Here is a 16,107-nt window from a genome sequence, read left to right on the forward strand (position 1 = left end):
TGTTAAACTTTACGGACCAAGATGTCACTTCCTGTCACACGTTTGAGATTTACAGTTAAGCCTTTCCAAAACGAAAATATTGGTTGGGTAGATACCAGAACATTAATATTTTACGCTAAAGAAGAGGCAGCAAACGCAAAACTGTAGATTTCTTACAAAGGAAATTCAGTTTGGTAGCAAACACATTATACGCTATTCAAGACGAAGTACACACAGTATCATCATACAAGCAGTCCCTGGTTATAGGCAGCCTCAGTTACTGGCGATCTGGTTTTACGGCGCTTGTCTAGTGACGACGATAACCAGATTTTCGTCGCTGATAACCAGTTATCAGTGCTGATAACCGGTTATCGGCGCTGATCGCCTCTTATCGGCAGCGCCGATCACCGGTTATCGGCGCCGCTAACCAGGGATCAGTGCTATTATCGCCAATTTTCAGTTAGCGGCGATTTTCGGTTGTCGTCACGCTGTCAGGAACGAAACCGCGCCGTTAACCGGGGACTGCCTGTACATGCAAGTCTCATATTCTAATTAAGACTGAGGCCTGCAGATAAGAAAACAAAATCATGTTACTGGTTTGGCACCAAACACAATGTTTACATTCACTGGTAAAGGTGAAATCATCGGTTAAACTACGTCAGTAGTTAGACAACTGATTATGAGTTCGCTACTGTTGTGAAATATGACAAATTAAACAAAACAATAAAAAACTGTCCTGAATGCTGTAAGCTTGAAGGCTCCCAAAATCGGCGATAAAACATCACCAAAATCCAGTCTCTGACCAGCAAATTCAAGAACAAAGCTGACAAAGACGCTCTGTGTTGACTCAAGTGTCGGCAGATACGTAATGACGCATGTTTGCCGAGTAGTTCCTGATACTCTCGTTAGTGGGCGAGACCAGTCACCTGCACTAAATTGAAGCGCTAACCCATGAATTTTTTAATTTAAGCTTCCAAGGCAAGAGAAACTCTTAGTTAATGTAATTGCTGGGTAAGTTGCATACATAAAATGACAAATTTTTAATTAATTTGTATTTTTCATAGCTAACAAACCTGAGGTCTTAAAATTAAGATTCATCGTCCTGCAACCTCTCAGAGGGCGGCTTCAGTCCTTCATTCTTTGCCTCCTTGTTCCGTACAAGAAGTTGAAGGTGGTGGACCCCCTGTTAGAAGTCCAGTTGTTCCGAGGCCTCCAAGACATTCTCCTTCCCTTCAATTCAGGTCTCGTTTTTCTACGAGGATTAGGGATTCCTCACCTGAACAATCATCAAGGGTGTCCTCACCCACCATCTGTAGAACAGAATCAGTAGTCACTGAAGGGACATGAACAAATATGATTTCACAGGACAAAAGGATACCTGACCAAGAGCAAAATTGTTATTGCAATCCAGAGAATGAAGAGGATGAAACAGAAAGGGTCTAAATTGAAGAACATAGGCATTCAACACTATCATCTCCTAACCTCTTGTGATCCTCCATGAAGAGCAGTCCGCCCAAACACATGTAGCTTATGAAGATGGGAATACACGCAGAGTACCAGCACAGGAAGGACAAGCATATAGGGGGGCAGCTACCATAGAGACCAACCAACAAGAGGGAACCACTCTGCTTCTCCTTCAGAGGTCTGCTAAAGGTTGGTGATGAGCTTCGCAACTAACCGACAGTTTCTCCCAGTGTTTTAGTCCCACAGAAGAAAACAAAGCCCAGCACCTCTTCACCAGAAGAAAATGCCTAGGGAGTATCTTAAAGGATAACCCTCAGGAAAGGGCTCTTGGCAGTATCCCTCTTCTTCAGCAATCTAAGAACCAACAAGGAGTGAAAGAGTGGGAAGGGTAGAGACTTTAATCTGACACTGTCCTCTCAAGTTCACATGAATATAAAACAAAGGCAATTTATGAGACTTCTCATAACTACTACTGTTTTTCTAATATTCAATCTTTACATAGTAAAGACAAAGTTTAATACACAGTGGGAACACTTTTAACTGTAATACCACAGCAAACCTGAAAGGTTCATATAAGCACATTTACATACCCTGTACAGGCTGCTAATAGAGAAAAAATTTTTGTTTTAGTATTACAGATATAGTGAGCTGCCATTAAAAAAAAAATATATATATATATAAATTATATATATATATATATATATATATATATATATATATATATATATATATATATATATATATATATATATATATATATATATATATATATATATATATATATATATATATATATATATATATATATATATATATATATATATATAAACTAAAGGGAAATAAGGAGCCTCAATCGCCTCAACTAAAAAAACGAAATACTGGTACTCAACTTAGGTGACGAAAGACCTTGTGAGGAAGCCATAATGATGCAAAAAGGCACAAGATTAAAAGCACAACGAAAAAACGTGTGACCCAAGGTGCTTGCTGAAATGGAATGAGGCTAGCGGTGTTTTGTGTGCTGTCCGCGAGTGGTGCATGGGTTTGTAACGGCACCTCCTGTGGGACTTTTGACTTTGGGATCTCTATAGGATAAGGTTCCGTGTTTTTGTAGTTCACCCTTTTCCATACATGACTCCATCTGATGGAGCTCGCTCTGGGGGTAGTAACTCCAGCATTTCATTTAGCTTTCTCTGGTATCTAGCAACGGAATTACCTAGAAATAAGTGCTGAATGGACTTTTTCACCGGCTGACACGGGACCCGATCCAGAAATAAATAAATATATATATATATATATATATATATATATATATATATATATATATATATATATATATATATATATATATATATATATATATATATATATATATATATATTATATATATATATACATATATATATATTAGTATATATATATATTCAAATATATATATATATTTATTCATATTTATATATTATATATATATATATATTATATCCGTATAATGATTGTACAAAGATATATATATACATATATATATATACATATATATATATAAAAACATATATATATATATACATATATATATAAATATATATATATATATATATATATATATATATATATATATATATATATATATATATATATATATATATATATATATATATATATATATATATATATATATATATATATATATATATATATATATATATATATATATATATATATATAATTCCAAGCTTCACAACCCAGTCAATTGTGAATTTACATCAGAATGAGAAATCTTAAATCAAACAGTGGCCAAAGAAAAAGTAGTGGGTTACCAACAGGTGAAAGGGAGGATCAACCCCTCTTACCTACTTGCTACCAATTAACCACTCTTTTACAAGCTTCCACAAAAGTCTCCAGCTCGTGCCACAAAGACTCCTACATTGATGGCAATGTTTGTATTCTTGTATGAACAAATTTACTTTAACAGAGACAAAACAAAGATTCTATTAACACTACTCATGCCAACAGGCTGGTCCAAATAAAGCCAACAACTGCCTGACAACCCATTAATATGTATCAGCAATCTCAATTTAAAAAGTACAATTAATATGTATCAGCAATCTTAATTTAAAAAGTACTGTGTCTTAAAATCCACACAAATCTGTCTAAAGTGAGTGGCATTTTATTTTATGGGAACCCCATTAACCAGCTCTCCCCAATAATTAACACTAATATAGGGAAATTCAAATTCAGCAGTGGTCTGCTTGACAGAGATAGGGAAGACACAGTACTTGTGAGTCTGTCTCACAAGAAGAAAAAAAAAAAGGTAAAGAAAAATCCACACATTTTTTCCCATCACATTCAACAAAAGCATCTACCTTCATCACAACGGCAAATAAACACTGTACTACTTTTATCACAAAACTTATTATTCCCTACAAAATATGAAATATGACCATCTTACCTCTACAACTGCCTGGTAATCAGTATCTTCTGAGGGGTCAAATTTCTTTCCTAACACCATCACTTTAGATCCTGGGCTGATCCCATATTCTGCCAGAGTTACACCAGGTTCAGTTAAATTTTTACCTTTAAATATTATTTTCTGGCTCATGTGTAAAATTCCAGTCGCTGCTTCAATCTGGAATCAAGATTTATAAGGTACATACATACTACCCAGGATGCAACACAGGTACACAAGCCATTTTTCAATTAATATAAATCTGAAGCAAAGTATATCAAAGATTACATAAACTATATACAACAAGAAAATTAATGTAAATATAAAAAAGACCTATATAATTTCATTTTTTCTTTTTTGCAAACTGTATACTGTACTTAATTTTGAATTTCCCTTCATTTTTCAAGTTTCCTTTCAGTTTTCTTCTTATATGTAATCTTTTATTTAAAGAAAAATTTTTTTAGTTTCATATCTTACATATGACACTAAAGGGTCCTTTATTTTAATATAAAGAATCATGCATTTATAGTATCTTTTCCTTGCATTACTGTAAGTGGCATATTAAATATTAAAGCATTCCTTCTTTCACAAAACTCACAAGGTAAGGATGTGAAACTAAATTAAACTACTAAAATACAAAACTCTAATTTTAGTATGGCAAAATCTAACCTTTTGACTCAGATCTGTAAGAGTCATAGGTCCACAAACTGTAAGCTCATATTTGTTTGATCCATGGCACAAAAGAATCCGGAATTCTTCATCCCCCATTTTTGCTGGGCTTGATCTAGCAAATCTCCTGAAATAGTTAAGTGCAGGAATGTAATAAGATCTAAATAACACACATTAGTCTATACTAAGAAATAAAAGTGAAGGCTTTAATCATAGTCTCATAAACTAGTCATTAACCAACCTGTGCCTTGTCACCCAAATCAACTTTAAAACTGTGTGAGCAGTACAGAAAAAGTTTGACAGTTCTCACCTGTTTAAGACCTGCATTTCTATCAGAGTGATGATGTACATAAACATAGTTAAGGATGGAGTGTTAATTCTTTTCACAGGGTATGGGGGAGGGGAACATCCATGACAACTTCTATTGTGATCTACATCAACACCTGTTCAACCAGTACCAAGACAAATGCTAAACTGAATTTCTCAAATATATAAATAGTTCAGATTTATTTTTTAAATGCTCACCTCTCCACTATATAGCTTTTACTTCCACGCCAGCATAGTTCGATAAATTGAAAAAAAAAAATGAGAACACTCGGTTTTCTATGAATATCTGTCCTCTATCCATCTACTTACCCCCACCAAGGGACCGACAGGTTCAAACACTCACAGCCAGTTAGTCTACTTCTGTCCACTGTGAATGTGGGGAGGTAGGAAGGACAATTTATATAATGGAGAGGTAAAATATAAATCTTAAGTATTTATATTTTTGAAATAAACCTTACCTATCCATCATATAGCTGATTCCCTCATTTGAAAGAGGAGGTGGGCAAAGTGGAAATTTGCCAACCCTTAGAGGCTATTTAGTAAAAATATATTTTGTACAAAAGTATTCATTTTAAACAGTGAATTCAATCCATAGTCTATTAATGCTGCCTTAGGAGGATTGTCACTCAGGTACGAGATCCTCATCATGAAGATAGATGAGGTCTCTTTGGAGGATGACCCCTTCAGCAGAAGGAGGGGTAGGGTTATTGTGCCAAAACCCTGCAGAGCCAATGATGGATAACTAACAAGTACATATGTACAAAAAGGTATACTTCTAATACTCAACACTGAATACTTGCACGCTCCCCAAAAACCATAACCATGCTTAAAAGGCAGTAGACCAAAAACAGGCTACCTATTGAATCAGGACATAATATCCCCTTTACAAACTGGAGGAGTTAATGCTCTGCAATATTCGTGCTTAATCTACGCACCATGAAGATAAGCCAAAGCAAGTACAAGATTACAATGGCAATGAGTGATTTCAATATCTTAAACAAGGATAAGTTTTCAAATTTAAAAGTTGTAGCCATTGCTCACAAGTACAGTAACTTACCTTCTATTAAGGATAGAAATTAGCATAAAGTCCTTAACCAAAGACCCAATCAAAAGGACCTTCTCTTCGGAAACTCCGGTTTCCATACCACTAAAGACAACCTTTACATCAGGTTTATTGTAATTCTTGTAGCGCAATTCCAACAATCTTTACAGACAGTGCTGAACCCCCAAGGGGTGAAGTTCCTCAAGCCCTAGTGACCCCAGGCTAGGTAAAGATATTGTTGTAGTTAAGGGCCTAGCCCAAAACTGTACTTAGCCCACATTAAGGCAAAGATAATTGCCTTGTCTTTAGCAAGGCCTATCTTATCTGACTATGATTGTGACTCTCTCACTCTCTAGCTGTGTCTAAGGCTACTATTAAGTTTCCATACAAGCTACTTTACAAGGAGCTTGTTCTAAATGGTTCGAAGGTCGACAAAATTATGAACTTAAAACCACATACAGATTCCAAGGTAAAGTACATAGCAGAGACCTGGGAAACTCCACTTTAATACACTGAAAACCATCTAGATGTCTTTGTCCTCAGACAAGCCTATAGCCAATGACCCTTTAGCCTTAAGGCTGCTACAAAGAGGTTTCCTCATGCTTGAGAAACAACAGAAATGTAACCATGTTGTTTATAGAGGTATCAGTGCTCGAAAAAAACCCTAAAGTGGGACCATGACTTATACCCTTACCACTAGAGTTGGCAGAATCGATTAGAGATTCTCTCCCAGCACGGATAATGGCATTACTGCGAGATACTACCTTCAGCTCACCTGAACCGTGGGCCACACCAGGCAGTCATCTGTAGCTTGTGGGATTGTGATGAAAGATGAAACCTTTCATCTCTCAGTTGCTTGCATCCATCCACCACTGAAAGCAACTGGAAAACCAGCCTTCCCTGGTCACCTGGGGTAATCAACAGCAAGAGACAACTTACAAAGTTGCTCAATATACACTGACGACTTCCTGAAACCTAGCAAGAGTAGGAAAGGCATTAGTCTAGACCTACCCAAGGAACAGCTTGGTGTCCCTGCCCAAGCTAGAGGACCTTGCACTGGTAAACCAAAAATTGGCAAAAAGACAACTTCCCTTACTCTCAAACAGGTCTACAGTAAACCACCTGTATTGGCGTTCTCATGATTTGTGGACTCACATATTCGTGGATTTCTCTGTGGAACATATCTACCCATTATTCGCGGAAAATTCGCCCATTCGCAGTATTTTTCACTGAGAAATATTTACTAATTACTGCATTTTCATATCATTATCATGACTAAATGCACTTTTTGTGATAAAACTAATAAAATACTTAGGTATAAGCATTTTTAGAAGGTTTTTCTTGTGTTTAAACTATCAAAATAGGCAGTTCTAAGTGTTTTTAAAGGTATTTCAAGTATTCGCGGACTTTAGATATTCGCAGGAGGGGGTGCGGTACGCGTCCCCCGCGAACATTGGGGGTTTACTGTATAACATGAGATGCTCACACCCACTGTCTACAGCCAGCCTTTGGATGTTGAATGAATAAATGAATGATTCTGAGTTACCTGGCATTGTAACAACTGGGTCACTGATGCTGATATCAACTAAATGAACATCATAGCTGCTATAAAAATAAAAAGATAAAAGAAAATGAATGAAATATTATATTTTTGGAAGAAGACCAGCGTCGATAATAAATTTAAAAACACTACTGGCATCATAAACTACATCCTCTCCAAGGATCTTGGCAAGGATGAACCTGCCATCCCAGCCAAGAGCCTCAGAGAGGTAATGGCTTCTCATATCCCCAAGACTGGGGCACTCCCATACTATTCCAATGCTCCTGACACAAATTAATTATAAATTTCCTAACACTTGGGAAGAAATCATTATATAAAAGTGGACACCTCCCTGGAAGTAAATCTAGAGCTGCTGTTTTGGCCAATCTGTCAGCTTCATTTCCATGCACATCAGCATGTGCTGGAACCCAAGAAAACCTAATATGTGTTCCTTTGTATAATAACAGTGCATCCAAGGGGTTAGTCAAGTTTAAAAACATTAAGTGTCTGTAATGTACTCTTAGAATCGCTAAAACCTGTAAAATTTGTTTCATCAATAATTCCTATTTTTTCAATAGCATTTAAAATCCCATGCAACCCTGCCATAAAAATAGATGTTAAAACAGGAAGTGCACCTTTGCTGCAAAACTTATTATTAAAAACTCCAAATCCAACGCCAGCGCTGGATTTGGAGCCATCTGTGAATACACAAGTTGAATCCTTATGAACCTCACTGTGCTCCATAAATATGGAACGGATCTCTTTATCTGTCATATTTTTCTTAAAACCTTAAAAATATTTACAAAATGAACGTTCTGTTAATTTCCATGGCGGGGTTACTGACATTTTATAAGGAAGCACCTCATTTCTTCTAATATCAGTAGTGCCAAGTAACTGTTCAAGTCTACACCTGTAAGGTTGTAGACATTTATGATGAATTTCATAGTGCCTAAAATGTCTTTCACTTGTTATAATCTGAAAGGCTAGAGAACTGGGAAGTCTCTGCATCCTATACCAGTAATGAAGGATGGATGACTGGCAATGGAGTTGCAAAGGCAACTCCTCAGCATCAACCAACAGGCTTGACACTGGCGAGGTCTTGAAAGCACCAGTGGCCAGTCTAATGCCTGCATGATGTAGAGTCAAGCATTTTCAGCCTGCTGGGGGTTGCAGAAGAATATACTTCACACCCATATAACAACTGCAATAAAATCAGGGTATTATGCAACCTTAAAAGTATTTGATGGTCTGCACCCCAGGACATGTGAGCTAAAACTTTAAAAATGTTTAAAATCTTCTGAGACTCTGTCTTCAGCATCTTTAGATGAGACACCCATGTTAACCTATGATCAAAAATTAAACCAAGGAATTTGGTCTCCTCTACAAAGAGAATTCTTTGGCCTTTGATATATATATCTCTGGGTCTGGATGAAGCCCACGAATACAGCAAAAGTGGACAACAACTGTTTAGCTAGTGAAAATTTAAACCCATTTAAATCTGCCCATTTAGTGATGTTATTTACTGTAAGCTGGAGCTTTCTTTCAATAACAGGCATCCTTGATCCTGCAAATGACATAGAAAGATCATCAACACAAAGTGTGTGCAATACAGTAAACCCCCTGTATTCACGGGGGATGTGTACCGCACCCCTGCAAATAGCTAAAATCCGCAAATACTTAAAACCCCTCTAAAAACACTCAGAACTGCCTATTTTGATAGTTTAAACACAAAAAAAAACTCTAAAAATGCTTATACCTGAGTATTTGATAGTTTTATCACAAAAAGTGCATTTAGTCAAAAATTACATGAAAATACAGCAATTGGTGAATATTTCTCAGTGAAAAATACTGTGAATGGGCAAATTTTCCGCGAATAATGGCTATATAATTTCCAAAGAGGAATCCACGAATACGTGAGTCCGTGAATAGTTAGACCGCGAATACAGGGGGGTTTACTGTACATTATAAGGAATATGAGGAGAAATACCATTGATAGCAAGTGCAAACAGGGTAACACTAAGAACATTTCAGTACCTTGCAGGACCCCTTCCTGGAATTTACTTTCTGAGTATTACCAACTCTAACTTGAAGGCGTTGAAGTGTCAGAAAGGCCTTAATAAACAATGGCAGTTCTCCTCTAAGCCCTGATTGATGGATGGTTTTAAAAATTCCATATCTCCATGCTATGTCATAAGCCTTTTCAAGGTCAAAGAATATAATAACATGATGCTGCTTTAATGCAAATGATTCACATACAGATGACTTGAGACGAATCAAGACATCAGTAGTAAAATGTATTTTTCGAAATCCACACTGTGCAGGTGATAAAATATTGTTTTTTTAATACCAAACAAGCCTTGCATTGACCATCTTTTCCATAATCTTACAAAGACAAGATGTCAAGGCAATTGGGCGGTAGCTTGCAGATAAAAATTTGTCCTTTCCCAGTTTTAAAAAGGCTAGAATTAACGCTAGTTCCCACACTGATGGGAAACTGTGATCATGCCAAATTCTGTTGATAATGCTAATTATGAAAAACTTAGTGATCTTACATACATGCTTAATCATTGCATATGGAACAACATCAGGGCCTGGGGCTGTATCTGTACATGTTGACGAGGCAGAATCAAATTCTCTCTCAGTAAATGGAAAATTGTAGGGTTCTTTATTAGATGGAAAACTAAGTGGCTTTTGTTCTCCCCTGGAACAATATTGGAATCCAGATGTTTCCGATTTCTGGGAAACTTTTTAAAAATGGTCTGCTAATTTATTATTCACTTCCAATGCACTTGTGATATATTCCCCATTAGCCTTTAATGCAGGGGGAAGGTTAGGAGTATATTTGCCTACTATTTTATTGACTTCTCCATACAGCTGATGGTGGAGTTCTTTTATTCACTGAAGAAACAAAGGATGACCATGATTAGTGACGGGCTGGTTTTAATGCATGTCGGAACTGTGCTCTACACTTTTTATGTACTGTACTGTGATGTTATGTTCAGTTCGATTTCGTTGGCATCTAGTTAGAGCAGTTCTTGTGGCCCAGTGAAGTAACTGGAGTTCAGACGACCACCAAGGAACTGGTCGATGGCAGAATAAGCCAGTGGTTTTAGGAATGGAATGCAACCCAGCAGCGTGAAGAGTACCATTCAGTAAATAGTCTAGTAGCCAGTCCTATATGCCCTGTACAAGACCCGGAAATGGTAATTACTGTAAACTTTTTTTGCAGGAATATGTTGTACAAGCCCCACAAAGAAAAATGAGCTTGATTGCTACTTGTGCAACATTGAGCATTTTTCAGAATTCAAGATGGTGGTCGCCACCATTTTGAATATTCAGTATTTTTCAATTTTCATTATTTTTTACTTACATTGTCATGTAATACCACTTTTTGGGAGTTTTTGAGGGTGGGGAATCCATTTTTACAATCAGTTTGAGGATTAACAGTGAAAATGTAGGTCATACGCCAGTTTTGATTTGTAAAAAATAAAAAAAAATAAAAATATATTATAATGCCCCCGCTGACCACATATTAATTTATGCTTTCTTGTTTTAGAGCTCTGCATTCAGGAAACAAACCTAGAGAACTTCCAGACAAGACTATGAACTACCATGGCAGCAGCAGATGACAAGTGTCTTTTTAGTCCTTGCAGTGGAAAAGGGAAATTACAGACCTTTAAATCAGTGGCTGTACAGAAGATTATTTTTACAAGCAAAAAAAACGTGATGAACTGTTCACATCTCTTTCATCAAGTGCTGCTGTTCTTACACTTCCAAAAGCAGAAATGCTGAACAGAAGAAAAGAAAAGGGGCACTGCCTCACACCGGTACTTCCAAGCGGATGCTGAAGTCACATTGCGGTGACTTTCAATTCAAGTGAGGCTGTCTCTTCTGCGGGAAAGAGTGCTTGCCAAAGGACCCAAAAAATCCCGGTAGACAGGTGCCGGTTAGACAGTGCACAACTGTAGATAGAGGTAGTGGTATTTCTTTTAAGCAGCAGATAGAAAACATCTGTGATGAGAGGCAGGACCAGTGGGCCCAGGAGGTAGCAATTAGAATTAGTGGAGTTATTGACCTACACGCTGCTGATGCACAATACCATATGCATTGCTACGATCGTTTCCGTGCTGTTCCTAAAAAAACTCCTTTTACCACAATGCCTATGGAAGAAGCAATGAAATCTGTCCTCTCGGAAATGGCTCAAAATGTAACAGAGACATGGACCACATCAGATTTGTACTCAATGTACACTGCTGCCTCAGGAAATATGTCAAAAAAACAATTTGTGTCCAATGTCAAAGCACATTTTGACGGGGAACTACTTGTTTTGCACATCGAGGGTTGTGACAGTGTACTTGGATTTGAAGCCAGCCTCAGAAAGGTAATCAAAATTGTGAAGGTATGTCATAACCAAGGAGATGATGATGAGGTGGATAAACTGGTTAGGAAGATTAGGTCCGAGGCCATGGCAATGCCAAGGCCTGGTGATTACAATCTCAGTGACTATGTGTATCAGAAATTAGTTCAAAGTACCAGCGAACTCTTCTTAAACTATTTTCCAGCCTTGTTTCAGACGGCTTCATAACGAAGCAATCATTAATTTTGGCCCAATGCATTCAGCAGCACATTGGTCATGCCAACAGAAATCAGACCACTCTTGGGTTGGCTGTGAAACTACACCACAAACATGGAAGTTCTGAGCTCATCAGGACTCTTAATGAGCATGGGATTACATGCACCTATGATGAAGTACTGTGTTTCTGCAAGTCAGTGGCCAAGTTTGTATCAGACAACCAAGCAGATTACCACAAGAAAGTTGGCCTAAGTGCAGAGATTGGTCCAACCTTCAGCTGGGCTGACAACTATGACTTGTACATTGCAAGCCCAAATGGAATGAAGACCACACATGAAGTTCACACAACACCCAGCTGGCATCATTGAGACTGAAAATATTGGTGTGATGCAGCCTACAATCCCACGTCTCAGAAAGAATGAAGCATCTTCCTCCAAGCTAACAGACCAGGCTATATAGATAGAACACTATACCGGTCCTTCCAAGGTGAATCCACCTCACCTTCTATCAAAGAATCTGCCTGCAGATGAGTTACAGCTTCAGTCAGCAGCAGTTACATTCAGTCAAGAACGAGATGCAGCATGGCTTTCACAAATTCATTGTGGTGATAAGCCAATCGAGTGGGCAGGATCCAATGCTCAACAAGATCGACTTGAAGGGAGCTCTGTCCAAAAGACAAAGACACTGGTTGTATTTGGTCCATTGATTGACTCGCCGCCTGCTCATCCAGACACTGTTCTAACTACACTTGTGCATCTGCAAAAGTGTCTCACTACTTTTGGCATGCAGTACATTCATGTGACGGTTGACATGCAACTCTACCAGTCAGTGTGTTTAATCCAGTGGAGTGATCCTGAGTGGTGGAGTAATCTCATACTTCACCCAGGGATGATGCACACTCTCATGAGTTTTTGGGGTTGTATCGGAACGCTAATGAAGGCATCTGGCCTGGAAGTTCTCATCAGTGCAGCATTTGGCAGTATTAGCAGTATCATCAGTTGGAAGGTATGGACAAATGCACTACGAGCATACCGTCTCATCATTTCTGTCCTGCTGAAAAGCTTCTTTTTGGATGTTCCAAAGACATACCAGGAGCTGTCTGACTACCTGGAAACTGCTAGAGAACACCCAATTGAGAGGCTGTGGGTTGACTGCCTCATTAAACCTACACTCCTGGCACTGATGTTCCTTCGTGCAGAGCGAAATGGTGACCTCCTCCTCCAGCAGTACTGCCTGAAAAAAATGTTGCCATATTTTGCTGCAGCCAGTCACTACAACTATTTCCGCTACCTCAGTTGGTATACGCGACAGGTGGAGAACCTTAGCAAAGATGCCAAAGCAGACTTAATGGCAGGAGCACATGTGTGTCGAGACATAGATGGTGGAACAGCTGTACCAGCAGATCAATTTGGCAAGCAGACATACATCAAGAGAGGGAAGGGTGCAGGAGGCATGAAGGGCATATCTACAAGCCCTGAGCAAGTGACTGTGTTGATTAACAGTTTCAGCGTGTGTGCCCATCTCGACATCGCTATGGAAGATATATATAGTGAGACTGGTGATAAGGAAAACCCATGTGGTGAAAAGGACAGAGAATCGACAAAGAAACACAAGGCAGAAAGTGAGGTAAGAAGAAAACTGGATGAAGATGACAGAGGAAAAATCTCTGATGCACTGGATAAATGCACCCATCCCTTCACTGAGCATCATACTGGAGTTTACAACATCTGCAATGGACTAGTGGCTCCTGACACAGTGAATGTGCAAGATGCCCTTGCCATTGGGAGGGAACAGAGTGAACAGCTCTCTGCTTCACTAAGCAGTGACTTTCACAAGCTCATAAAGAAGAGGGTTAAAACAATGGAGGTACTGAAGAAATTAGTCCCTGTTAAGGGAAAGACCATATACGATCTGGAAACACTGTTCAGCCGTCTGTTGGTTGTGGGACAGCAACGTAACTTTGAGGTTGCAGACATCTTACAGTTTGAGCTTATTCCAGTTCCTCCAGCCTTAGTTGATGAGTATGGCTGCCTTAGAAAAGGAAACAAGGCTGTACTTGTAAAATATTTAAGAGTCTTTGCCACAACTCTCTCTGCACCAGATGTGGTTCTAGTGGATGCAGGTCAGCTTTTGTTCCATGTAGTCTGGCCCGTCACTGGAACTGCTCGTGACCTGGCTGAAAGCTTTGATGCTTGCCTTGCTCAGTACCCTCCTGAATCCAAGAAAATGGTTGTGTTTGACCAGTATGATCAAGGAGTTCCATGTTCTAAAGACCATGAACGTGCAAGAAGAGGAAGGTCCAAAGAAATCAGGCTGACTCCCAACACTCCACTCCCATGTGGAGAAGCAATTCTTCACAATGCTCATAACAAAAGTATGCTCAACAACATCCTGTGTGGTTACTCCCTTCCAAACAACATCCAGTTTGTCAACAAGACGGACTGTATTGTCACTCATGCTGAGGCAGATGTTACTCTCTGCAGCTACATACTTAAGGCTGTGGCAGATGATGCACAGACCATCCGAATCCTCAGTGATGACACGGATGTCTTCATTCTGCTGGTGTACTGGACATCAAAAAAACAGATCACTGCCAAGATTCAAATGGAAAGATGGAATGGGGATGTTTTGGATATCAATGAAACTGTTCAGAAGTTAGGACCCAGAAAGTGCAGCCAGCTTCTTGGAGTACATGACATGTCGGGTGTACTGGACATCAAAAAAACAGATCACTGCCAAGATTCAAATGGAAAGATGGAATGGGGATGTTTTGGATATCAATGAAACTGTTCAGAAAGGTAAAAAAGTCAGCAGCACTTGACAGGTCCTGGAACTTGGTCCTGGATTTTACTTGGTCTTGATGGTGTACTGGGATAACCTGGTGCAACCAGTGCTGAGCTCAAAGCAACAGGAAACATCTTGTCTGGCACTGTACGGACAGACAAGATGCTCAACAATGAATGAAGCACGTGTACACTTGTTTACAAGGCAAAAGATGCCTCCAGCACTAAAGAAACTGCCACCAACTGATGCAAACCTGATGCTGCATGTCCTTTGAGCCCATCACCAGATGCTTTTGTGGAAGGCAGCAGACCAACGTGATCCACCACAAGAAACTCAAACCATTGTGAAGTTTGGCTAGAACATTGAAGGTTCCACAGTCACACCAGCAGTCTCAACCGCACCTGTTGCTCCTCAAGGCCTTTTGGACATAGTGAGTTGTAGTTGTGTAGCACAGGGCAAGGCATGCAGTAGTACACGATGCAGCTGCCACAGTGCAGGTCTTTCCTGCACAAACTATTGTAAGTGTGAGGGAGGAGATGCATGTCATAGTCATTTCACCAGCAAGCAAGGAAATGGACAAGATGACGAAGGAAACTTTGAGGATGATCGTCATTACGAACTTGATGTTGATGTGTTGTAGTCATGCATGTTATCACATGTTCATTATTCACCACGTTAGAATTTATTTACTAAACTATATGTGTTCACGATGCCATAGTAAACACTCAACTTATTGAAGGCAACTGGTGGTCAGTTGATGCTGTCGTACCTTGCCTGGTGTTACTGAAAGTGCACAATAGCACTTTTTGTTTAGTGTACACTTTATGCATGAAAAACTCAGACAGGGTAAACTTCACTTTATTGGAAGATCTGATTTTGTTACAATTAAAATTTTTATTTTATATTTTGACTTTTTTCATTATTTTATCATCAAAGCTCACAAATAATAACTAAATATTGTTCTCCACACTCCAAAACCCTTAAAATGAGATATTACACGAGTCTGTGCACTGTCAAGGTCAAAAATATAATAATTGTGAAAATCCAATATGGCTGCAGCAGCCATCTTGAATTCTAAAAAATGCTCAAGGTTGCTCACTTAGCAACCAAGCTAATTTTACTCTTTTAACCCAAAAGAACATATTTCTGTAAAACAAGTTTACAGTAATTACCATTTCCAGGTCAAATTTTTGGCTACTTGACTAAAATTAATGGCACCATCAACAAACTCATCCGCATCACCTTCGATTTTACTTAATTCCCTGCACTTAATCCAATCTGCTTTATCC

The 16,107-nt window shown here is 38.6% G+C and overlaps 1 protein-coding gene across 2 annotated transcripts in view; it reads right to left on the reverse strand.

The window, feature by feature from the left end:
* The window catches only part of LOC136834420 (BAG family molecular chaperone regulator 1-like), a 121,391-nt gene that overhangs the window by 73,828 nt on the left and 31,456 nt on the right, over positions 1 to 16,107 (reverse strand). For both annotated transcript variants that reach the window (XM_067096999.1, XM_067097000.1), the window contains exons 2-3: positions 4,553 to 4,679; positions 3,887 to 4,063 (exon numbers count right to left, since the gene is read on the reverse strand). In XM_067096999.1, coding sequence (XP_066953100.1) covers positions 3,887 to 4,063; positions 4,553 to 4,679 — 304 coding nt within the window. The remainder of the gene's footprint in view (positions 1 to 3,886; positions 4,064 to 4,552; positions 4,680 to 16,107) is intronic.

Source organism: Macrobrachium rosenbergii, chromosome 53 (assembly GCF_040412425.1).
Source record: "Macrobrachium rosenbergii isolate ZJJX-2024 chromosome 53, ASM4041242v1, whole genome shotgun sequence".
Lineage (NCBI taxonomy): Eukaryota > Metazoa > Arthropoda > Malacostraca > Decapoda > Palaemonidae > Macrobrachium > Macrobrachium rosenbergii.